At 35.4% G+C, this 23903-nt stretch overlaps 2 protein-coding genes across 7 annotated transcripts; one reads left to right on the plus strand and one right to left on the minus strand.

The window, feature by feature from the left end:
* The first annotated feature begins 509 nt into the window (after positions 1–509).
* Positions 510–19147, plus strand: LOC130948775 (exocyst complex component SEC8). Of its 3 annotated transcripts, none has more exons than XM_057877640.1 (28): positions 510–702; positions 1556–1646; positions 2206–2320; positions 3380–3592; positions 3987–4160; positions 5113–5217; positions 6067–6176; positions 6478–6651; positions 7712–7835; positions 7930–8036; positions 9129–9430; positions 9512–9675; positions 10143–10258; positions 10947–11017; positions 11720–11850; positions 11936–11985; positions 13695–13795; positions 14668–14777; positions 15114–15221; positions 15722–15919; positions 16101–16186; positions 17028–17205; positions 17304–17381; positions 17710–17811; positions 17964–18038; positions 18254–18349; positions 18433–18482; positions 18561–19147. In XM_057877640.1, exons 3-28 carry the CDS (start codon positions 2279–2281, stop codon positions 18646–18648), a joined length of 3153 nt encoding a protein of 1050 aa, XP_057733623.1. In that variant the 5' UTR covers positions 510–702; positions 1556–1646; positions 2206–2278; the 3' UTR covers positions 18649–19147. The 3 variants fall into 3 exon arrangements, with proteins under 3 accessions (XP_057733623.1, XP_057733624.1, XP_057733625.1); XM_057877641.1 differs by having other exon boundaries at positions 517–702; positions 1556–1614; XM_057877642.1 differs by lacking the exon at positions 510–702 and adding an exon at positions 820–838.
* Positions 19148–19290: 143 nt separating this feature from the next.
* Positions 19291–23183, minus strand: LOC130948777 (putative ribosomal large subunit pseudouridine synthase SVR1, chloroplastic). Of its 4 annotated transcripts, none has more exons than XR_009073241.1 (11): positions 22613–23183; positions 22409–22488; positions 22193–22293; positions 22031–22103; positions 21475–21568; positions 21311–21359; positions 21019–21169; positions 20459–20524; positions 20301–20357; positions 19993–20048; positions 19291–19850 (listed from the first exon to the last, which is right to left on the minus strand). XR_009073241.1 is itself a non-coding variant. In XM_057877643.1 (10 exons), the coding sequence occupies exons 1-10, from the start codon at positions 23100–23102 to the stop codon at positions 19790–19792; spliced, it is 1212 nt and encodes a 403-aa protein (XP_057733626.1). In that variant the 5' UTR covers positions 23103–23183; the 3' UTR covers positions 19291–19789. The 4 variants fall into 4 exon arrangements, 2 of the variants coding, with proteins under 2 accessions (XP_057733626.1, XP_057733627.1); XR_009073240.1 differs by having other exon boundaries at positions 20459–20527; XM_057877643.1 differs by lacking the exon at positions 20459–20524.
* Positions 23184–23903: the final 720 nt, after the last annotated feature.

Here is a 23903-nt window from a genome sequence, read left to right on the forward strand (position 1 = left end):
GTGGCATTTTATGCTATTACTATATTTATATAAAATATTAAAATAATAAAATATTTTCCTATTTCATACTAAAATTACCGGTATGTAAAAAATTTAGCTAGAAGATGCATAATTTTCATAATTTGAAATTCGTTTTGAATATATTGTTCTTTAATGCAGGTATTAATTGGATGGATAGGATTTTATTTGTTAAATGATAAATTGCTCTAAATAATGGCTAGAATAGAGAAAGACTTGAAACTTGAAACATGAAAATAAAAAAGACTTTGGTAGGATATTTATTAAGGTTATTAGTTTTAGCATTAAAAACTTAAAAAAAGATATTCACTAAATATACATTATAATTTATAAATGCGCTAAATATCAATTTTCCCTTTTTTATAAAACAAGATTATATTAAGTGTAAGCAAAATTCAATTCAAATAAAAATGTGTTAATAAACTTTAGATAAAAACAGGTAGAAGCATCACGTCACGCGTTTCACATCTTTCAGGATCATTCTCTCTTTCTCGTCCTTCTCACTAAAACAACAACGACTACGCTCTAACGCGCGCGCGTGTTCGCCTTTTCTCTTTTGTTATTACCAGTCAAATCCATCTTTCCGAACGCTCAGTGACTTCTTCATCACTTTCTCTTCCCCCTTCGTCCGTTTCACGCGCTTCCTCTTCCTTCCTCCGTCGATTCGCCGCCATTTCGCTCCAGGTTCTCCCTCCCTCTCTCTCTCTCTCTCTCTCTCTCTCTGCTGAATTTAGTGCGCACACAATGAATCTCGATTTGAATCCTTTGTAGCTCCTCGAGATCTCTGATTACAGAATGCGTATTTCGAATTTCGTTTACTGTAAGTTCTCGACGGAGTATTCAGCTTTTTGAATTCTCGTAAACGTCTTTTTTTGCTTAGCTAAGTGATGAAGGAACTGTAACAGAGAGGAAGTGGATGTGTGGAGAGAGGAATTCGATAGAGTTTTATAGATTTTTTTGCTTCTTTATGAGTGAAATTGCTGAAGAGTTATAGTGAACTTCGCCTGTGAGAGGAAATCAAGGATCTGGTTCTATTTAGCGGTAGTAGAATGGAGATTATGGTGTGTGTGTGTGTGTTTAGTTACCGTATAGTAATGAACAGCGGTAGAAATGATATTTAATTATGCTTTGATTGTTAGCTGCTTTAAGATTTACAAAAATTAAATTCAGTAATCTATTGTTGATCCCTTCTCGTGGTTGTTTCTGATCACTACTTAATTGTTAGAAATTTTTGGATATTGCATTGGAAATAAGTGTAGTTTGTCTTTTGCCGAATGACCAAGAAAATTGTGCTTATGCTTTGTGTGAAACAATCCACGGAGCTTGCTCCAGGGCCGCCTCCTAGTGAGGAAAGGTTTGGTGGTTGATGATTGTGGTATTTCCTGACATACGGGGGACATAGGGGGTTTTTAATGTTTAATACTATAGTTCAGTGCCAAACTTAGAACCGTATTTTTCTTTTGTTGAATTCAAAATCATCTACTGTTTTATTTATTTATATATTTCTTTTCTTATTGTTTTGTTTTGCTGATGTCAGGTTATTTGAAGTTCAAATAATAACTCTCGTTTTAGTTGCTACTTGAGCTGGATTTGGAGGTATTGTCATCTGGAAATCATTAGGAATAAGTGTACGTAAGCAAGAAGTTTGGTTTGCTTTGCTGCTTAGACTCAACTGTTCTATGTTCTGAACCAGTATTTAATTATTTTTGGGAGTTTTGAGGTTGATTAGGGGACAATATTCTGAAATAATTTTTTTGGTAAAACTGAACTTATTGTTGTTCTAACTTATTACAGAAACAATATAATTGATTACTTCTTTACAATTCTTTTTTCAGCTTCATTTTATTATGAGTGTCTAGAATATCGGTTTTATTTACGTTGAAACACTATCTTTTGTTGGATTTTAAAACCATGTGCTTTGCTTCAGAAATCCTTTTGCAGAAGTAGTTTACGATAGCTATTATACCTTCATGTGATCTTCTTCCTTATTTTCCTTTTTACTTTTCCCCCCTTCTTTTTTTGGTTCCAAATTTTGTGGTTTACACTAAGTTTCATTTCTTGAAGCCTAGTGCACCCATTGAAGCAGATTCTTTTCATTATTTTAGGTGAAATTGGATTATTCACATTATTCATGTTTATCACAGCCAATTAGTTTGAGTGTTCATTACTTGTATTCATCCATTGCAGTTAGAACTGTGGGTTTGTTAGTACAAGGTAATCTTATCTCTTCTATGGTGTGTGGATACATTGAAAGCACAATATGGGACTTTTTGATGACTTGCCTTTGCCTGAAGACAAAGCTGTAAGCTTTCCTTTGTTACTTTCTAGATTTGTATTCAAAATGATTAATCACTGCTTTTCAGAGGGATTCTCTGCAATTGATTTATATTCTAAGGACTTTTGGCCTCACTGCTAGTGCTTGTAGATTACTGGAATAGAAATGGGGAAACTTTGAGCAGTTTGGTGCAGTAACCTAGGTTTATGTTCCAGAATAAGGCTCATGCTTTACAAGGGTGGGAGAACAACTTCTGTCCAATGTTATAATTATATCCTCAGTCTATTTCATCCTTGGTTCCAACAGAGTACACTAGTCTGAAGTAGGCCCATATTTGACCCCATTTGGTGCCAAAAGGCTGTTGTAACTGCAAACTGTTCTCATTATAACTTAAAATTGATTTCTTTTTCTTTTTCCTTTTTCGTAAACAAGGACAGAAGGATATTACAAAAGGCATGGAGGACCAGAAATCCTCAATTTATGGAAGGTTAAGATAGACAAAAAAAATACATCAACAGGCCAGGCTTTGCAATCTGTCTGCATCTCTGAGAGGAAACCCCTCTATAAAAATCATGAACCGTGAAAGTTTGTACTTGTAGTTAAGAGGTTCTAAACATCTACTCTAAGATGTACTGGTTTTGACACTAAAATGCTATATATGATGCAAGTTTAGGATATGCCCGTATAATAATATCATAAGTCTCTGCTGCTTTAAAATAAAGCAGCAGAAAAACCACCAGACGCTGACACTTTTCCCGTTTAATGCTTCAGATTGGCTCTCAAAGTCCTCACCTCTTCATGGTCTTTTCAAACCAACTTAGCTTTGCTCAACAGATAGGATTACTTTTATTTAATGGCCTTCTTTTACCACTACGCAAGTTATATTAACCAAAGTTGTATGCATCACATGAGGGATTCATTGCTATTTTATACTAAAATTATCTTTTACTTCTAGCTAATAATTTGAACTGTAGATTGTTTGCTCCAAAACCTTCATTGATATATCTAGTTTTCTATTGCTCTTTGTCGTGTGTTAATCTCTCTAATTTGTGATAATTTGAGTCTTTCTGCTCTACCGAAATGCAGTATTTGAGACGTGAACTCGCTAAAATAGATGAGAGTTGGACTGTTGCTCGTTTTGATTCACTACCTCATGTTGTTCACATTTTGACGTCAAAAGATCGTGATGCTGCTGCACAATTGTTGAAGGAGCAAAGTGATGTTGTTGAGGAGGTTGTGGATGAAGTAGTACAAACCTATCATAGTGGCTTCAACAAAGCTATCCAAAACTATTCCCAGGTTTGTTAATATTTCATTCTCATAGGTTCTTTTTAAAATTGTTATGTTGACCCGGGAACAATTGGTTCAAACTGCCAGTACTTCACAACTGAAACTTCAGGGAGTTTGATTGTGGGTGTTAATGGAGGTCCACCTTCAGATTATAGTTCCTTAAATTTCCCATTTACTTTGCATCCTACTTAATGGGAAAATGGTTGATGGTTATTATTGTTTTCATTGTTCTTATTGTTGTTCAATTTATTGTGCTATAAACTTCCTATTGTAGTTTTGGCAGTTGTTACTTTGTAGAATTCTTAAGAGTTTGCCACTTCCCTCTTGTTTACGTAGAGTAACTGAATTAGGATTGGCCTTTCATTATGATTTTCCATTTAACAAATATCTTGTTTATCTTCAGATCTTGAAGCTTTTCAGTGATTCCACTGAGAGTATCTCTGTCTTAAAGGTAGATTTGGCAGAGGCAAAGAAGCACCTTAGTGCGCGCAATAAACAATTGCATCAATTATGGTATCGCTCAGTTACATTGCGACACATAATCTCCTTATTGGATCAAATTGAAGGCATTGCTAAGGTCAATCCTTTATTTCCCAAGTGTTTACTGTTTTTTTATTTCTTGATTCAATTGCATTGCTTTGTTTGTTGCTGATTAAAAGACAGTATCGTGTCAGAACTTACGCTAGCTTCCTCTAATAGTCTAATTATATTTGCTATGACTTGGAGTCACTTTTTGCCACTTTAACAGTTTGGGATAGAATAAACAGTATGCAAAATTGCATTTGCAGTTTCATATCCAGTGTGCTACATCTGTACATGTGTAGAACTTTTGTAGTAGTTTTAGCTGTGAAGCACATAATGACCTCAAAATTCATTGAAGCTATAGAACTAGACTTATATACAGAGACATTATAACTCGTGAAAGCTCACTGTGCTTGGAATGGCGATGAAATTAGGCTAATGCTAACAATTATCTTCCTGTGAATCAATGCTATTGTGGATTTTCATTCTTAGCATAGTGATACCAATGCACTACTATAGATATTTGATCAACCATGGTCTATTGCTGCATCAAGGAGCTTCTAGACTAGAATTCTCCAGTATTGAAGCACCAATAATTTATGTTGGGATTTTTTTTTTCTTATATTGATATAAAGATAGTTTATAATCAATAGAATTCAAATATACTTAGTATGACTCAATGGATCACTTTTTTTGATAAGTATTTTTTATGGATTCTACTCACCCGCCAATCCAATGAGATATGGTATGCTACAAGTGAATATTTACGACAAGAAGTGAGTCCCAATTTTAGGATGACCGACCCCGTAAATCCAGTTCATATAATGTCTTTCTCAGGTGCTAGAGGAAATGCATCTCAAGGTTGCATTTTCTGCTTGCATGTATACATTTGTGCATGCTTCCTGATTTCTTTTAAACTTTTTGTTTTAATTGCTTTCTTTTCTGTTATCTGTTTAAACTTCTCTATCTTTCATGGAGGATTTTGAGTCTGAAGATCTAAGTTGCAGGTTCCAGCACGTATAGAGGAGCTCATTGCTGAGAAGCAATTTTATGCTGCAGTTCAATTGCAAGTGCAGTCTATGCTGATGCTTGAGAGAGAAGGTCTCCAAACTGTAGGATTTCAACTCACTCACATTTTATCCTATTTTCTTCTTATTTTGAGTAGGAACCTGCTATTTTTCATTAATAGTTCCCCACCTTGGTTCTGCACTTCACTTGGTATTTTAGTTAAAAGGAGCAAGTGATTTGTACAGATAAAAGGGCAAACATACTAAAAGCAGGTGATACGATATCCATCATATCAGAAAATCTATAAAGAAACAAAGAACAGATGTGGCTAAACAAATACAACAAAGCTGTTGCATCTATCTGCTTGTTAGATATTAATATTGCCTCAAGAAGACTAAGAATGTGAGAAAGTCCTGTGCGTCATAGAGAGCTATAATTGTTATTCTATCCTCTATTATATGGAAAGGCAAAGGGATGCCTCTGAAAATGCCAATCATTTAGTTGGTTATATCATTATTCTACATTTCATTGAGATTATTGCTGGTTGATTTTTTAATTATTTAATTTTAAATATTTTACTTCTAACTTCAGATGCTTAATAGGTATAGCTCAATTGAAGTTCATTATTTTCAAGCATATCATCAAACCTATGCATAATGTCTTATCAAGAGTGTGTAATGAAATCCATGTAGCTTACCCCATCTAGCATAGCAAAGCTTGGCGGCTGCTGTTTAAGATTTATGTTAACTTTGGCTTGAGTAGAAAACTAGAAATGGTATAAGAACCAAAACTGGACATCTGAAAAAAAAAAAAAAAGTCAACCTTCCTGTTGCCTTCCCTTTTTTATTTTCTCATGGCCCTCATGGCTCATATCTTTGCAGTTACTCGATCATTATTTATAGTTTCTTCATTTTTTTGGTCATAATTATTTCATTATTTGACATGTGTCCCAGGTTGGTGCACTTCAAGATGTCCGCTCAGAATTAACAAAGTTACGTGGAGCCCTCTTTTATAAGATCTTGGAGGATTTGCATGCACATCTATACAACAAGGGCGAATATAGGTATAATTTTTTTTTTTCCATTATGATCTGTAACTTTGAACATCATGCTAAGGTATTGGGGTTTATACTTCTGAAATGCTTTTTTAGTTGTTCTATTTTGTGCATATATACTTCCAATGCTTTTTTCCCTTTTACTACTATTTTTTCAACTGTTTCCATGTATCATTTGTTTGGAAACATTTGGATTTCATGGAGGTTGTTTATGGAATTTACAACAAATATGTAATCTGTCCTCATTCTTGAGTTTTAAGTTGTGATTTATTCAACTTATGAAGTTATGTTTGAACTGCTCTTTCTGCAGTGCTGCTGGCTCAACTATGCTAGAAAATGATGATGAAGTACCAACCACCACAGCCGTTGCACTCACTGCACATAATTCACAACCACTATCTCGAAGAACAAGGTTACTGAAAGGTGACACTCAGACTGCTCTCCAGGTTGATGGATCATATAAGCCCGGATCTGTGGATGGGGGGTAATACTGGCCAAATGGATCACTATCTCTATCTTCTTGTTCTGTACTGTATAAACTATGTTAATGAATTCTTGTCGACACTTCATACAGTTCCTTATTGTTCATTTCATTCTTGATGATTAGGACCTGATTGCCTTTGCAGTAGGTAGACTAATTAGTTCTGGGAAATTGCTTTGTCTTATGTTCGTCAAGAATTGAAAAGGTTTTCGAGTTCTCTTATGAATAACTAAGGAAACTGGTTTCTTCAGTATATGATGTGAATATGTGTTAGTTTGATGTTCTTGCTAAAAATTGTTATGTAGAAGTTTAGTTCTTAGCAATTTTTACAAGACAGTTACATTACTTTTCAGCTCTTTCCTGCTTTGACTTCATTGATTTTGATGTACTAGAATGTTGCATAGTTATAATGTATTGTTTTCAATGATGGCTACAATATCATTAATTAAGTAATTGCTATATTGTGGTGGGAACTAGTCTTCGGTCCAAACTCTATTTTATTAAACCTCTTTTGTGACATCTTTAGGGGTTTTCCCTTTTGTTGCAAAGCACATGGTCTGTTTAGAGGTATTGTTTTACTGAATATGTTAAAAGTTTGGAAGGGTCTACTTCAATGATAGATTTTACTCTTGTTTATTACCATGCTTTTAGAGATGATTACTTGTCCTAGTTTTTGCATGCTTCATCTTTTAAAATCTCAATAAACTTTTTCTTTCTTTCTTTATAGGATTCCTCCAATGTAATGATTGACAACTTTATTTTCATATTTGCATGCATGATCTGCTGTCTACTTTCTTCTTTCTTCTTCATCATCATAATCATCCTTTTTTTCCTTTTTGTTTTCTTGTGTTAGGGTTATAATCTTTTGTGATGCTGATTCTGGCATGGCTGATGTATTCCTGATTCTTCTTTCTTTCTTTCTTTTTTATTAATTTTTTAAAAACAAATTTTATGTTCCTTTTGAGAGGAGACCATTTGATTTTGGAGTCCTTATATGCTGGTCTTTGCATTTGTTTTATACACATGAATGTTGCTTTACTTGTATATACAATTTGCATTTCAGTTTTGATGGCCATGATGGGGAAGGCACTTTGGAGTCCAATGGTAGTGATGTACCAAAGGATGCTACAATTGCTCTACATGAAATGCCAACATGGCTTTCCAATTCAACTCCTGATGAATTTCTTGTATGAACCACTTATTTTTATTGACTATAATCCTTCTTGATTTAATGGTGATCTGTAATCTTTGGAGCTAAACTTTTGACTTTCTTGTGCATAGGAAACAATCAGAAAGAGTGATGCTCCACTTCATGTCAAGTATCTTCAAACCCTGGTTGAGTGCCTTTGCATGCTTGGCAAAGTTGCAGCAGCTGGTGCTGTGATATGGTTTGTTATCTACATAACATTTTATTCTTATTGCTTTTTGTGGAATAACTCTGATATCTTTGGTGGGCGACGGCCATCCTTAGATCACTTCCTCTTGGCAAGTTTTGTTGGGCTTATGAGAAAGCAGGAGGGAAAATCTTTGTAGCAACTATATGTGACACCTTTTTTTATCCCTCTGGGTTTGTTCTTGTTAATATGTTTTCTTTTTGTTAATTGATTCTATTTGTCTCAGCAAGTTTTTGATTTATCTAAAAGAAACAAGAACAATTCTGATTGAAGGATATTGTAACAAGGTATTGAGAGTAAGAAAGAAACAATTAAACATTAACTAAAGGGCATTTGGGCTGGAACAAATTTACGCACCTTTATAGCTTTTCAGGAAAGATGTTGTAATGGGATAGAATTAGGCAGACATCTAGATTGTGTAAGGCACATGGCTTAAGGCATGTTGAGAACATAATGAATAATCACACTTCAGATATCATGTTACTTAACAGCTGTTAGTCTGTTACTTAAGGTGAAACCTAGCATTCTAGGCATTTTTAAAGCAGCAACAAAAACAGAGAAAACTTCTTGTAAAACTTTATGCATCCTAAAGTTAATCCTTCTTCAAGGAAAGCTTCTTCGACCAGTTAATTAGTGACTATTGAAAAATTTGAATGTTATTGTCATAACATGCCACTGAAACGAATCAGGATGTGAATTTTAATATCTTCCCCTTCTTTTCTGCTACTATAATATTTTTGTGGATTTTTTTTTTATTTTTTGTTTTCTTTGGGGGGGTGGGTTTAGAAAATGCGAGTGTCTTACTTCATTGTATCATTATTAGGGTCTCGCATACTAGTGCCTTTCACTTGTTAAGGATACTGCAGATGGAAAAATTTTGATACAAATGCAAATTAAATGTTAATGTTTTAAGTTTTTTTTATACATTTAACGCATTGGAAAAACCAATTCTTTCTTCTTCACACTCTTAACCACTTCCCTTAGGACACCCTTTAGCTAGTTCCGTATTGTTATTGTTGTTGTTGTTGTTATTATTATTGCCGGGTAATATGGTGTATATAACCTTTATCTATTTTATCATGTCAGCCAAAGATTGCGACCAACAATTCATGAAGTTATTATGTCCAAGATAAAAGCTCATGCAGAGCTTTTGAATTCATCTGCATCTAGTCAAGACTCCCGAGTTGGCACAGGAGGCCTACACTTTATAAAAGGTCAACTAGAAAGCTATCAGATGCCAAAAAAGAAGCGAAAGAATGGAATATTTGTCAATGGGACTCTCTTGGCTGTGAGCCCTGTATCACCTCTTATGGTTCCTGGCGGTAAAGCTCAGGTTGCTGCAAAGGAGCTTCTTGATTCAATTTTGGATGCTGTTGTTCGAATATTTGGTGAGACACAAGTATTTCACGCATTCTCTTTTCTAGGTTGTGTTCAAAAGCAAATTTGTATTCTCATATGTGACTCTTCAGAGAACCATGTTATTGTTGGGGAGCTTTTGGAAGCTAAAGCCAGTCATCATGTTGAAATCAACACTCCAAAATCAATGTCAGTTGATGTAAATTGGAACCCTGAGTCTGAAGCATCTCAAGTCACTGGAGGTTACAGTATAGGTTTCTCCCTGACTGTGTTACAGGTAGTCTATATGCATGGGCATTTAACTGCTAGATATTTGATTTTTAAAAAAGATGAGGAAATGTTTACAGATATGTTGCTGCTAATAGAATTTAGTACACTTCTAATTTCTCTGTACTTGCTAAGTTATCATAGAATATGTGGATCAACATACATGTTTGTCGTTGTCAAGATACCACTAAGAAACGTTACATGCTTGTGGGGATTTGGTGTAACATTTTCCCCCCACTTTCTCTTCCTCTCGCACTCTTTTGCTTTTCCCTCATTAAGGATGGTTTTGCTGTTGACTGTAGTGAGAGTGATATAACATGCTGTCAAACACCTTAATTTATGCTCCAATTCAAGGAAACTGTATGAAACTAACCTGTCTTATGAACATAAAGTATCCTACATTATTCTTGAATGTGCATGTTGGATGTAGTCCTTTTTATTGTTTCCTTTGACTATAGTTCTTCACTTTTTTAACAGAGTGAATGCCAACAACTTTTATGTGAAATTCTGCGGGCCACTCCTGAAGCTGCTTCTGCTGATGCTGCTGTACAAACAGCTAGACTTGCAAGTAAAGCCCCCTCAAAAGACAAGAGGCAAGTGCCTTAATTTCTATTGCTATTTTAATTGATGATAACTGCTCAATCTTTTTTTATGTGTTAATATCTCCTCTATTTGAAGCTGTTACTAATTTAAATATTGTGTAGGGGTCCTTTTGCTTCATCAAATTCCAAAAGCTAAGAATAACAATCCATTAAGAAGCTGACATAAGAATTATTCCATTTGGATCCACTGTTAATGTTCTAATTTAGGATTATATGGTTTTTTACTCAAATAAGCTCTGCTTGTTGGTAAATAGTAGTTAATAGTGTAATTGTTGTTTCTTTTAAGAAGAATGATATTAGATAGATAAGTAGAGCCTTCCGGTGAGAAACAATCCATCATTGGGCTGTCTCGCCCTGGTTATATTATGTTGGTGGTTATTACATTGGCAAGCACAGAATGCGATATGATGCAATTTGAATCAATTTGTGTCTCACGGCCCAAATAATAAGTTATCTTTTGTGTGCTTTCTATCTTATAAATCAATCTACATTTACCTTCTGTTGACAAAGAAACGATTCGAGAGAAGAAGGAATTTGATCCTTCCCAAATGTGGGAACTCTTGGGCATCACATGTGCGCCTTTAGCATTAGAGAGAGTGAATGTAATCTGCTGTAATAATATTTGCATTCTGATGCTAAATTTTTGCTGTTAATGATTACTATCTCTTAATGATTGCAGGGATAAATCAGAAGATGGTCTTACTTTTGCTTTTCGCTTTACAGATGCTACAATATCTGTTCCTAACCAGGGTATGCTGAATTCTATTAGAGGAGTAAAGTATACTTTGTAATAACAAGTTAAGGAATTTTGCTGTCATAGGTTTACATTGCTAGTAAGATATGTTATGAGATTTGGATTGCATACTGAAGTGTAGCAATGGCTTCTCAAAAGAATATGTTTAGTTGGATTTAGTCATTTATGCATGTCCAATATTTTTAGCTTTGCTAAACTGATACTTGTGCAGACTCTATCCTCACAAACCTCTCAAAGACTACGGATTTGGATAACTCCTTGGTCCCACTATTAACATCTTTTGAACACTTCCAGATCAATCTATGTTGGATCTTAACTCCTTGGTCCCACTGTAATCTGTCTATGCATTAAGCACAGTATATGAAATGACAAGTGCTTATAATAGGAACATTTGCCCTCTTTCGCCTTTTCTACAAATCCAGATTGTTCCGTTGTCAGTTAATTAAGAAACTCTCTTATTAGTATGCTTGAAACCAGAACCATATCTGTGATAACTTTTTATTTATATATCATTTATAGAAGATTTTGTAATATCATTTATTTTTTACTCCACTTGCAGTTTGTGCTCTAATGATGAGTCATTGTCTTTCTTCTGAAGATAGTTTATACCAGTGTTGTTATTTTTTTTCCCTCTATATCATTTGCTTGTTTATGCTTTCTCATTTCCAATATTTATGTTTGATTACATTAATATTTAGGAGCTGATCTTATTCGCCAAGGATGGAATAGGAAGGGTCCCAATGTGCTGCAAGAGGGTTATGGTTCTGCAGCAGTTTTGCCTGAAGAAGGCATATATTTGGCAGCTGCCATATACCGACCTGTGCATCAGGTGTTGTGTACTGGATTACCACACTTTCTCCTCCTGCCCCGTGTAAACTGGCTTTATGGCTTTCCTGACCTGATTCTTTATGCAGTTCACAGATAAAGTTGCTTCTATGTTGCCAACAAAGTATTCCCAACTTGGGTGAGCTCAGAACCATCTCACTGTTTCTTGTCATATATTTGTCTCAGAAACCACTGTGTCTATGCCTCTTTCTTATCTCCCCCCTTCCCCCCCTCTCTTCTTTTTCCCTTCAAATTAAGTGTGCTATATTATTATTTCTTTTTACGTGCCGTAATGAATGGCAATGTGCTTATTCATTTTACTTTGTTCTAAATCAGTATTGTGGAACATTGTTGGGTTTTGAGTGGATAGTTGGTGCTCAAATGTTGAGCACATAATGCTCTGCTTAATTATTTTTTTTTTCGTGAGCAGAATAATTGGCCCTTTCTCAACACAAATTGAGTGAAATCATTTGTAAAAATGATTTTTAAGTGTTAAAGAGAGTGGATACAAGGCAAAAACGTTATGTTCGACAATCTATTGTGTGGTCTGGTTTTCAGCTTTTCTGTTAAACTAGCCAGACAAGGCTGGTTTTCTGAACTATAAGAGTATATTCCTAGTTCAATAGGAACACAGTAGAGTGCTTGATCTTTGCCAGCTGTTAAAACCAACAGTAACTTCCTTGGAGTAGTTTGAATATTGTAACTCTAGCTTGCTCAGCAAGCTATCTCATCTCCCAAATTTCTCTGGTGTAACTGCCTCTCATCATATAACATAGTCATTCCCACTCTACATCTCTGTCTGTCTATCTGTCTGCTTTCCTGTCTCTCTCTGGCTGTGGGCGCATGCATCATTGTCACAGAGCCAGTTTGGTTTATTAATTTTTCAAACTATATATCCATTATATTGTTCATTTTACCATTATGTATAGTGAACATAATTAAGTGACAATCTCTCTACTACGGTTAGATATAAAATAGCAATAATATGATTTCTAGTTGGTTGCAACTGTCTATTCTTGCTCACGATCGGATCCATGCATACAGAGTTACAATCAACAATTAAGCCTTGTGTCTATGAAAAACAGGAACTAACAATGTGGTTGATAAGACTATTAGGGTCCCACTACTATATGAGTTAGTTACCATTTGAAAGAGTTAGCTAAGAGTAGTTAGTTGTAATTGATCTGTTACATGTTTAGTAGATGCAAGGGGGTATAGTCATTTGAGTAATTGTGAGTCTTGAGAGAGTTGAGAGGTCTCTTGAAATATCCTCTCTATTGGTGTAAACTCATCATGAAACATTACTTTTAAAAAAGTCACAAATCTTCTCTTCCTTAATGATTCTGTAGAACTTTCGAATTGTTATTTGTTAAAGCAGAGAAAGTATAGGCCTCAACATACACGGAGGTATTTGGTTAGGGTATTGAATTGCATCTGCTAGTTACATGTTCAATGCATCATTAGCATCTTTCTCTTCCTTTCCTTTGCTTAAATTTTGTGATCCGATAGAAATCTTCAGAGGCATTAGAGCATATTAAATAGGGGAAAATGCAATTTACCTCCCTGAAGGTATTTTGGAAGAAAAGGTAGCAAAAGGCCCAGGTTGTTGAATTGCCCCTTTTGAAAGTTTTAAGAGAATTGTTTTGGGGGTTTTGTGGGTTGGGGGTGGCAGGTGGGGTTTACAATTGCATTTCTATACTAAATATCCATTTAGAAATGAATTCTGGTTATTTCTACTGTCTTATTGACTACTGGTTCCTAGCAAATTCCAAAATGTATTTCCAAGCCCAAAAGTTGTTGCTTTCATAATGAATTAGTCTGTGATGCTGTCATCTTTGTGAATTTCAGGAATGATGGATTACTAGCTTTTGTGGAGAACTTCGTGAAGGACCACTTTTTACCCACCATGTTTGTAGACTACCGAAAAGGAGTACAGCAGGCCATTTCAAGCAAGTCTTCTAAACCATTCTCCCTCCCTGTTTCTTTCTAAAGCTCTTATTTTAGAACCCCTGCTGGCCCAGTGGATTTTTTTAAAATTTTTTATTTGTGTGTATCATGGCATTTATGTTGAAACATCTGAATTGTCATATGTCAATTATACATTAAAAAGTTTATTTGGTAGCCATGGGAATTGTGATATAGTTTAATCAAGTTGGGATTTACTAACTAAAGGACAGACTTGAACAATTTCAAAGTTACCAACTAATGTTCTGGGTATCAGGTTCTCAGGACTTGATTGTTAGTAAGAGTATACTTTACGTTTAGCTCAGTCTAAAAGATTCAAAAACAAGAAGCATGCAACTATATTAGAGTGGTTGGTAATCTAGCGTTCAAACTCCCTTCTTAGGAGGGTTAAGTTTAGGTGCTTCTGTTCTCCCGTTGAACAGTTACACTTCATCAACAGTGTTTTCTTTTCTTTTTTTTTTTTTTGGTAGGGAGGATCTTTTATCATCCTGTCATCTTATTTGATTCTTCTCTAAGTCTTAATGATACTCTTCTTTTATTAGGGGAAAAAATGTTATTTTACCCAAAAAAGTTCTCTTATCCTTCAAGTTGCAAATGTCTGCCACATACTTGCTGTGTATTTGATGTTTGAATAGCAAAACTTACAATATAAAATTTAAAAGAAGCTGAAGAAGTTGCCTAAAGCATGTTATGATAGCGTATCTTGTTGAGGCCTGTGGTGCACTGAACACTTTTGACATGCTTTCTATATTAAAGATGGAATATGAATATTGATTGGTTCATGGATTAGTTATAGTCCTAAGAGGCCCTTATTATAAGCTTGTTTTAGTATTTGATCTAAGGTTTATATTTTTAGGTCCAGCTGCTTTTCGTCCAAGGGCACATTTGGCTGCTTATACACCATCAATTGAGAAGGGTCGACCTGTATTACAAGGACTATTGGCTATAGATCACTTAACAAAGGAGGTAAGTTTTAACTAAATATTCTTAATATGGTAAGAAAGGTTTTAATTTCTACTTTTTTCCTGTCAAATAACATCATTATGAGTATGACAAGATAGGACAAATGGGATTTGGAGCTTGAACATTATTATTTTATTTTTTAGGGTACAAAGAAAGGGGGTTTTGAACCCAGGGTACAAGGGAAGGGGGAACTCTATCCTAATCATCTACCCCATTTAGGCTAATCCCAGTTGGCTAGCTTGAACATTATTTGATGATTATCCTTGATATTTAATTTCATCTGTGGTTTGAGAATGCAGATATGCTCCCTTATAATTTACTGGATCTAATTTGCTGCAGGTGCTTGGCTGGGCACAAGCAATGCCCAAATTTGCTAGTGATCTTGTGAAGTATGTGGAAACTTTTCTGGAGAGGACTTATGAAAGATGCCGGGCTTCATACATGGAGGTACTTTTATCCCTCCTTTGGGACAAACTTTCAGCAAAGTGAAAGAGAAATATACCACTTAGGAAATACATCATTCAAGTAGAATTTATACAGAAACGGGAACAAAGCATAAGTTTTAGGGGATCAAAAGACAGTTATGACCTATTGGCTGAACAGTACTGAGAATCAAAAGACAGTTATGGCCTATTGGTCACAAGTTTGCTCACTATAATTCATTTACTATCAGTACAAATATACTCTTTAATGATCGGAAGGGATGTTTTTGTGAGTGGATGTCATGGGAGATTAAAACCATTTAGTGCTTACACAGTTACACTAATGGTTTCAACTCTTGAATTGAGTTGGTCTTGAGATTGTTAGTTGTGGAGCTTTATATGTGCATGCTCCTTACCACTTAGAGAGTTAGAAGAGAGCTCCTTAACAAATCTATAAATGTTAGTTTTTCCATAGTGGCATTCTGATGTACTATTTTCTAATATTTAAGTCAAATTGTATTTCAGGCTGTTCTTGAGAAGCAGAGTTATATGCTTATTGGGAGGCATGATATTGAAAAATTGATGAGGCTAGACCCCTCAAGTGCATATTTACCGAATTTACTTGATCAATCTAACATGCAAACTAATTCCTCTGACGCTGAAACAATTGAGGCTGAATTAGAACTAAGTGAACAACTGCTGCGTTTGTGTCCCATTAAGCAGGTTTGTGACTTCGTTTATGCTAATAAGTTACTTTTCTTATTGAAATAATTTTTTTTCCTTCTTGATTTTTGGTATTTATTTTACCAACTTGGAAGGAACAGATTTTCATGTTTTACATTTTTGCTAAAAGTTGTTCTCGTTATTACGCATTGCCAGTTACGTTGTTGTAGTTTTGCTTCAGGAAAACCTAATTCATGATGGAAACAAGCTTATTTTGTTAGCATCTCTTAGTGACTCGTTGGAGTATGTTGCAGACTCAATTGAAAGGTGAGTTTCTTTAACTGCTGCATATACTGCATATAAACCAAGAATATATGCAAGACTATTAAGATTGTCATTGAGATCGAACAATTACGTAATTATATTAGTTTGGGCACTTGCAATGATTCCACCTGGAAACAACTTCGTTTTATGGATATTGTAGTGGAGCTCTGAGTAAAATTGCAATCTTTTTAGAATCCATGATGCAGCCTATTATACCCAGACCATCATTCTGGGTAAAGCAGGAAACCGGTATAGAGTTGCCCAACTAGTAGTAAAAAAACCTTGGATTTTTTGCTTGCAACTCCAGAGTCCAGATCTTCTGTTGTGTGTAGCTCGGTCTGCAATACTCGCACAAATCTGCTTGCTAAGAGTCTGTGATCTGTGATACTGGCCTGTGTGCAACTCTGGGTTGGTTCGGTTTCTGCATGGCCCATGTGAACTTTGTCCAAAAAGATGCCTAAGTGGTTAGAAAGCCTATCCTAGTCATATCATTAAGTGATAGACACATTCCCTAAACACCTGGCATAGGATATCTGGTGTGTGAACTTTGTAGATGTGGCCAAATGTGTCGGTGACCCAATATCAATGATGATACCAGATACCATCTCAAGATTGTGGACCTAACTAGAACACCTCAAGTTTGCAGTCAATTGCAGACCTAAGTACACTTTCAAACCCACCACAAAGGTGGAGGAATGCCCATGTGTTTATATAGATTATCTTAGCCATATAAGCAATATGTTATAGGGCTTGACTTATTGATTCCTAAATGAAAGAAATTATATCCTTCTTTTCAATCATAGGGCAGTATTTTTGTGGTGCATAAATTTTGTGCAATTTGCAGGCTTGGACAGGCAACTCAAAGCTCAAATCATGTTGAAGGAAACTATCATCATGCTCGTTCAGACAGTGCGCCTCCAAGGACTCTTGCATCATTTGCTCAAGATTATAGGAAATTGGCTGTTGATTGTCTAAAGGTTTTACGTGTAGAGATGCAATTAACAACAGTATTTCACATACAGGTTTGTCACCAGCATTATTGTTTGTCTATATCTGTGGAAGAAATAACACTTTGATAGTTAATTGCTCCATTTATTCCGAGTATCACAATTTTGGGCAGGATATGGGATCTAAAACTTACTTGGATGACCAAGATGCTGAAGAGCCAGATGACTTCATCATTGCGCTCACTTCACTGGTGCACCTTTTATCTTTGCATAATGTGATTGTGAATATTCTTAGTTTTATCTGGAATGGATCAAGAAAAAACATTGCAGGAGTAACTAAATATCATAATAACTTGTAACACCAACTTATTAAACCAGCTAATCCAAAATTCTAAAATATTTTTGTAATTATTTAAAATGTTATAATCAATCTCAAACTTTGAAACCTAAAAAGAGAGTAACTGAAACATAATGGTGAACTTTTATGAGGTTTGGTATTCCTGTTTAATGATTCCAAAGATGTAGCATGTGCTTATGCTAGGCAAACTGTTTATCTTTACTTTTTTGTGGGACCTCCAGATTACTGAGAGAGATGAAGAAATAGCTCCTTTTGTTTCAAATGCAAAACGGAGTTACATATTTGGAGGAATTTGTTTTGTTGCAGCACATAAATTTATTCAGGTATGCATATATAGTTTCCTACATTTTTCACCTTTACTGTAGAGGAACACACCACTTTTTTTTTTATGTTTGAGGATGTATCTTCAGTTTAAACATTTGTTTTATTTCTTTTCATTTCACTGCTAATGATAGGATAAACTTATTATTTATAGGCTTTGGGGGATATGGATTCTATTAATCTTTTTGGAGTTCAGCAGATATGTCGAAATTCCATTGCATTGGAACAGGTAATTAATGTTTTTTCTTACTATTCGTCTTAAAGTTTCTGAGAGACATTGGAAAAAATAAAAATTAAAAGTCGTCTGTTGGAACTGTACTGACACATAAATCAATCAGAATTAGTGGTACAAAGATGAAATTGGAAATACATGGGGATTTAAAAAGAACAAAACTCCCACGCTGAAATTTGACTGCCGTAGTGACAATAATGGTCATTTTGCAGGCGCTAGCAGCAATTCCATCCATAGATAGTGAAGCAGTCCAACAGAGGTTGGATCGAGTCCGCACCTACTATGAACTATTAAACATGCCATTTGAGGCAAGCAAACTGAACCGATGGCTTCATATTGATTTTAATTTTTAGCAGGTCATCTTATCTTGCTATTCCTATTTCTGACACAGGCCTTGCTTTCATTCATTACGGAACATGTACACTTGTTTAGTGCTTCTCAGTAAGTTGATTGAAAAACTGCTTATTATCCCCATTTTCTTGGAATCATTGAATTTCTATTAACATTAAATTTCTGCAGGTATGCCAAACTTCTTAAGGTTCAGGTCCCTGGAAGGGAGATTCCTCCTGACGGTCGAGATCGAATATCTGAATTGTTATCACTTTAGTGTGGTAGTGTGTTCATTCATTTGTTGATATTCCATAGTTTGTTTTGATACGGTGGGCAGCTAGCAGCACATAGATTTCTGAATGTTGTTTCTGAAAACAATGGTGATGGAACAACCCCGTTGTAGATGTCCAGTTTTTGGTGAAGTTAGAACTGGGTGGGCCCCTAGTTTAAATATAGTTACGGTTCTGCCCTCGATGATAGCGGTTCCATTTTCCCTCTGATTTGTATGTAATTAATTGATCATGTTATGTGTCCATTTTTGGGTGCTGTTTTTCTTTTCGGTTGAGTTGGGAATTCATTTCATTTCAGGCCAATATCAAGAACCTGAAAATCGAGTGTATATTATTTTTCATGCCAAAGATCCTGTATTTTCCTTCTATAATTGTGTTGCCTATTTTAGTTAACTGAAATTTTGTCGAGAGGCAGAAGACTGTATTATAATTTATAACTGTTGTCCGGAAAAAAAATAAAGTAAGAATATACTACATTATAGCTGATATTCTTGCTATTATTATACGATCTGGATGTTGAACACTTGAACTTCCACTAAATCTTATAAGAAATTAATTTTTAACTACCTGATGTTGCCTTTTTTTTCCTAAAGATTTAATCTAAATTACTGAAATGCGTCGATAGAAATTCGACACTCGACTGGTGCTTGACACTGAGTCTATGACAAAGAATAATTAAACAAACGTCTCTTTTTCTTTATGTATACATTTATGCATCCAAGTTATCAAAACAACCCTCTCATTTGAACAGACCCTAAATAGTTAAACTAGTTCTATTTACTGTGCAGTCAGGAACAAGGTCTTTAAATCAAATATACCAGCAATCCCCTCAAACTTCAGAGTCATAAGAAAGAGTCGTACAACTGCTATGCAGTAATCTAATCTTTTTCCCAAGTCTTCCAGATATGATTGATTGCAACATCAGTTTTGTTTGATGTCAAAATCTCAAGAAAAGCACTCTGCTCTGCTAATTTCAAAACTCCCACGAAATGTGAAATGCACCAGCGACGGACAGCCCCAACCAAACAAAAACCATTGCATTGGCGAATTCTTCAATAATAGCTTCCGGGCAGTTTAGTCTCACTGATGGCGAATATTTTGAACCCAACAGTTCGAGAGCAACCTTTTTTAACTCTTCCACCCCAATGCCTTCAGATTTTCTGGATTTAGCTCAACATACTTCCCTATACTGGAAAATACAACAGATTAAACCATAAATTCATTTAACTACAAGAGAATTCAATCGAAGATTTAATTGTATTTGAATACCACGACAACTACCCAATGAAACATGAAGGGAAATAAAGGGAAAGTAGATGCATGACAATTACCCAAGATCTGATGGAAGTTTGAAACCACCAATGCGTACTCGCTTTAATGAATAAATCTGAAATATGAAATGTAATCAGAAAACCAACGTAGGAATAGGTCATCAATAGTTCATAGTTGACGAATATTGGATTTGGTAGCGGCCAACATCAGCACGACATGCAAAGATATCATGTTATGAAACCGTGGTATTTATGAAACCATAGTAAAATACCACAAACTGGAACCTACAGATAAGTTCAGAGCACAAGCCAATAACCCAAATAATAAGGTTTTAGGGTTTAAGAGGGATGTTAATGGCAGCACATACCTCAAGTCCAGCACACTTTACAAGTTCACGAACTTCATGTTTCCTTCCATCGTGAACCTACAAGAATCAGAATTGAAGCAAGGAAGCAAATAAACATGTGTTTAAATTTTACATTATCTGACAAATCACAAGTATATAGAGTAAATAATGCAACATACTAAAATGCGGGCATTTTGAGACAAGAGGGATGCCAACTCCAGTTATCACTTAAATCCAAAACAGTACTGCTATATCACATGAAAAATTTGACATCAGTGGCAAACTAGTAAAAACTATGTATATTCTTAGACAATACTGCTGAACACAGAATAATATTGAACATCCAGAAATAAAAAACCCAAGAGGAGAAAAAAGAATTTGTCACTAATATACTGTAGCAATCCAGGCAAGTGTCACTCTGCTCATAGTTCTAAGAAAAATCAGTCAAACTTGTATACAATATCATCTAAGTATTGAAACATTGAAACAGATGACTAACTCAAGAAAAGACATACTTATTTTTATATAAAGGAGTCTAGGTATTCAGGCTTTTATAGCATACTACATACAGCCTATGACATTAACATTACATAATACATGATAAAGGCAACATTTCAACCATATGTACTGAAATATTTTAGTTCACGAGATATACCATGTCATCCTTTAGAGAATCTCAATTCAAAAGCACTACTGGGTACTAGAACAGCTATAGCACGCCAAATTAGATAATATTTACCACAATGCGAAGACGAGATCGTTGAACGTCAGGCAAACGTGGAAGTAATTCCACACTATCAGGTACACAATGGACGTCATCAATGGTTGTTCCTTCACTTATGGCAATTAAATGCCTCTTATAAACCGAACCCTCAACTGTTGCAATGTATCTGATGTAACAAATTAATTCATAAGTGTGAGAATTGATAGGAATGAAGATTTTCTTCTTCCCAGAGACCATGCATTAATAGAAGCAGAATATTCGTGCCACAGGAAAAGAGTAAAAGACCAAGTAAATGCGTTCAACTCACTCTTTTGTTAAATTAGATGATGGATGTGAAAGTTTTTGGGCAAAATCTCCTGCAAACAACAACAATGGATAAGGCCTTGGAAGAAACTGTTCATGTTTGTATTTGATTTATTACAAGAACCACTTTTACAAGAAACAAAATTACTTTCACAGGGAATCACTTGCCATCATTAGTCACAATAATCAACCCAGTTGTAGCAACATCAAGGCGCCCTACAGTAAATAACCTTGGTGTGGGTACTCCTGGATGGTTTTTACCCTGTAAATAAATATACTCATGGTTGTTAATGAAGACTTCGTTAGAAATGGAAAAAAGACCTTCCATAAACTTCAAAATGGAGATACAGCATGAAATATGAAACGAAAAAACTACAACAGCTCAAAGATGGTCTAGAATTCTTTGGAATAGCTGGTATGGCAAAAATTCAGAACTAATTGTTTAATCATGATTGCACCACTTTCTTGGTCCAAAGAAATTTAGATTGAGAAGAGTGCATCCCCGTCTAGTATTAGGAAGTGTTTCTAGGCTCATTGAGCTTACAATTACAAAGATATTCACATATGAGAAGCCCAAATGGGAACCCCATAAACATACCATAATTAAAACAAAGTATGAGTAAAAGATCAAACAAGCAAACCAACTCCATTGCCAATCACAATGCCACCCTGACAAGACTTGTACTAAATATAAATGATCAATGAAGCTCAGAGTGGCACATACCCAGGTCTTCAGAAAATCATCACATAGACTTACAACAGACTTGGACTCATTCTCCCCAGATGAGCATATGTACCTGTTGAAATGCAGTCGCGTCGTTTCATAAGGAGGCACAACCGGAAGAAACTAAATTATAAATCCAAGAGAAACATAAAGAACAAATACCCTTTTGGCTTGTTCAAGGCAAGATACACCTTGTGAGGCAGCCTCTTAGGAAGACGGCTCCCATTCACGTAGATAACATCTTTTGCAGGATCAACTCTAGTCTGCAATGTAGATAAAATTCCTCACGTGACGAACGAAGCCATTACATGATAAAATGTACACAGAAAATTATATTCATACCTAATTTATCAAGAAAAAACAAACCAAGAAACTTACCTGAGGAGTATTGCACACAGAACCATTGACAGTAACCTTGCCTTCAAATATAAGTTCCTCACAACTTCTTCTCGATGCAACTACGAAATCATATATAAGCATAGAACCAAAATCTTAATTGCATAAATGATCGCGTAACAACTTGCTAACTGACTAACTAACTAGTACCGGAATCTCGAAAACACGGCGTTTTGAGATTATTACCTCCAGAAGCAGCAAGAACCTTGCTGAGGCGCGTCCCAGGGTCTCTAAAATTCTCATTGTAGAATCTCCGGGCCGCCTTCGACCGCTGCGGCGGCGACGTCGTCGTCGCCTTAACTTCCTTCTCGCTCTTCTTAGTCTTCTTCTTACTTCCAGTTTCGGCGGTTGCAATCGCGTTCAACAGACGCGCCGGAGGCTGCGTCTGAAGCTTGAGGTTCCCATCCTCGCCTCGAACGATCCACGGGACCAGGAATTGGTCGGGGCCCGCGTCATCGTCCTCGGGATCGGTCCCTGGGCCTGGGTTGGGCTTGGGCTTGGGCTTTGGAGGAGCGAAGGAGATGTTGAATTTTAAAGGAGGTGAGGAAGAAGAAGACAGGGAGCAAGTGAGGCGAGGGAGTGTGCGGAAGGAAGAATTTGATTTGGAGAAACGGTGAAGAGTGAGTGCCGCCATTGTGGCCGCCGCTGCCACCGTAGAAGCAGCTGAAGCCGCCATCTCCCAACAAACTAGTGAGCAACGGAAGCAGCGCTCTCACTCTCAAATCTTATCGATAAAAGTGCTGCTGATATTTTTTTTTCACAGTTGTTGCATTTTGTTTGGCCGTTGGCAGTTTCTATTTATCAAAATTAAGAGTTTAATTTTAATTTACTGAATTTTATTCCGTCCTTTAATTATATTTATTTTTTTAAATCAGCATTTATGTAATGAGATGCATGTCTAAAATTATCTTAGCATTAAAATTAAATTCATCAAAACTAAGTAAAAAAAGTTACAAATAATATTATTCAGTTGAGATAGATTATTTTTTAAGTTTTAATCATCTTTGGGTAAAGATTTCAGGTACAAATAATCATTCTTGATAAACCTGTCATAGTGTCATTATTTTATATCCTTATCTAATTGAATTTCTCAATTTGTATGGATATATTAGTTTGTGTAAATTTAAAAGTTAATTAGTTTTGCTAATATCATATGATAATTCATAAATTGGTTTGTAAAAGTCTTTTCTACACTTTATTATTATTATTATTATTATTATTATTATTATTATTATTATTAAAACCTTGCACCACTGCTATTCTTTGTTTCCTATCTTTTAACACACTGTTTTTGGCACCAATATCTTTTAACACTTGAACTTCTGGAGTTTTTTTTCCCTAGTATGATGACATCACTTTGAGCAAATTGTAGTAAATTTTCTAGTTTCTACAATTGATCATATAACTCTCTAACTTTCTCACCAATATATGCATACCCGAATGCCCTTCTACTGTATAGTAGAGATCCCAAAACCTT

The sequence above is a fragment of the Arachis stenosperma genome, chromosome 9 (assembly GCF_014773155.1).
Source record: "Arachis stenosperma cultivar V10309 chromosome 9, arast.V10309.gnm1.PFL2, whole genome shotgun sequence".
NCBI classification, from domain to species: Eukaryota; Viridiplantae; Streptophyta; class Magnoliopsida; order Fabales; family Fabaceae; genus Arachis; species Arachis stenosperma.

Excerpts from the sequence above, each read along its gene's own strand:
- LOC130948775 (XM_057877640.1), top strand. The coding sequence starts at position 2,279 with ATGGGACTTTTTGATGACTTGCCTTTGCCTGAAGACAAAGCT. Across the intron at positions 3,593-3,986 it reads CTATCCAAAACTATTCCCAG|ATCTTGAAGCTTTTCAGTGA; the intron begins GTTTGTTAATAT and ends GTTTATCTTCAG. Across the intron at positions 18,350-18,432 it reads TATTAAACATGCCATTTGAG|GCCTTGCTTTCATTCATTAC; the intron begins GCAAGCAAACTG and ends TTTCTGACACAG.
- LOC130948777 (XM_057877643.1), bottom strand. The coding sequence starts at position 23,102 with ATGGCGGCTTCAGCTGCTTCTACGGTGGCAGCGGCGGCCACAATGGCG. Across the intron at positions 22,104-22,192 it reads GCCTTGAACAAGCCAAAAGG|GTACATATGCTCATCTGGGG; the intron begins GTATTTGTTCTT and ends GCATTTCAACAG. Across the intron at positions 21,170-21,310 it reads TCATCTAATTTAACAAAAGA|ATACATTGCAACAGTTGAGG; the intron begins GTGAGTTGAACG and ends TTGTTACATCAG.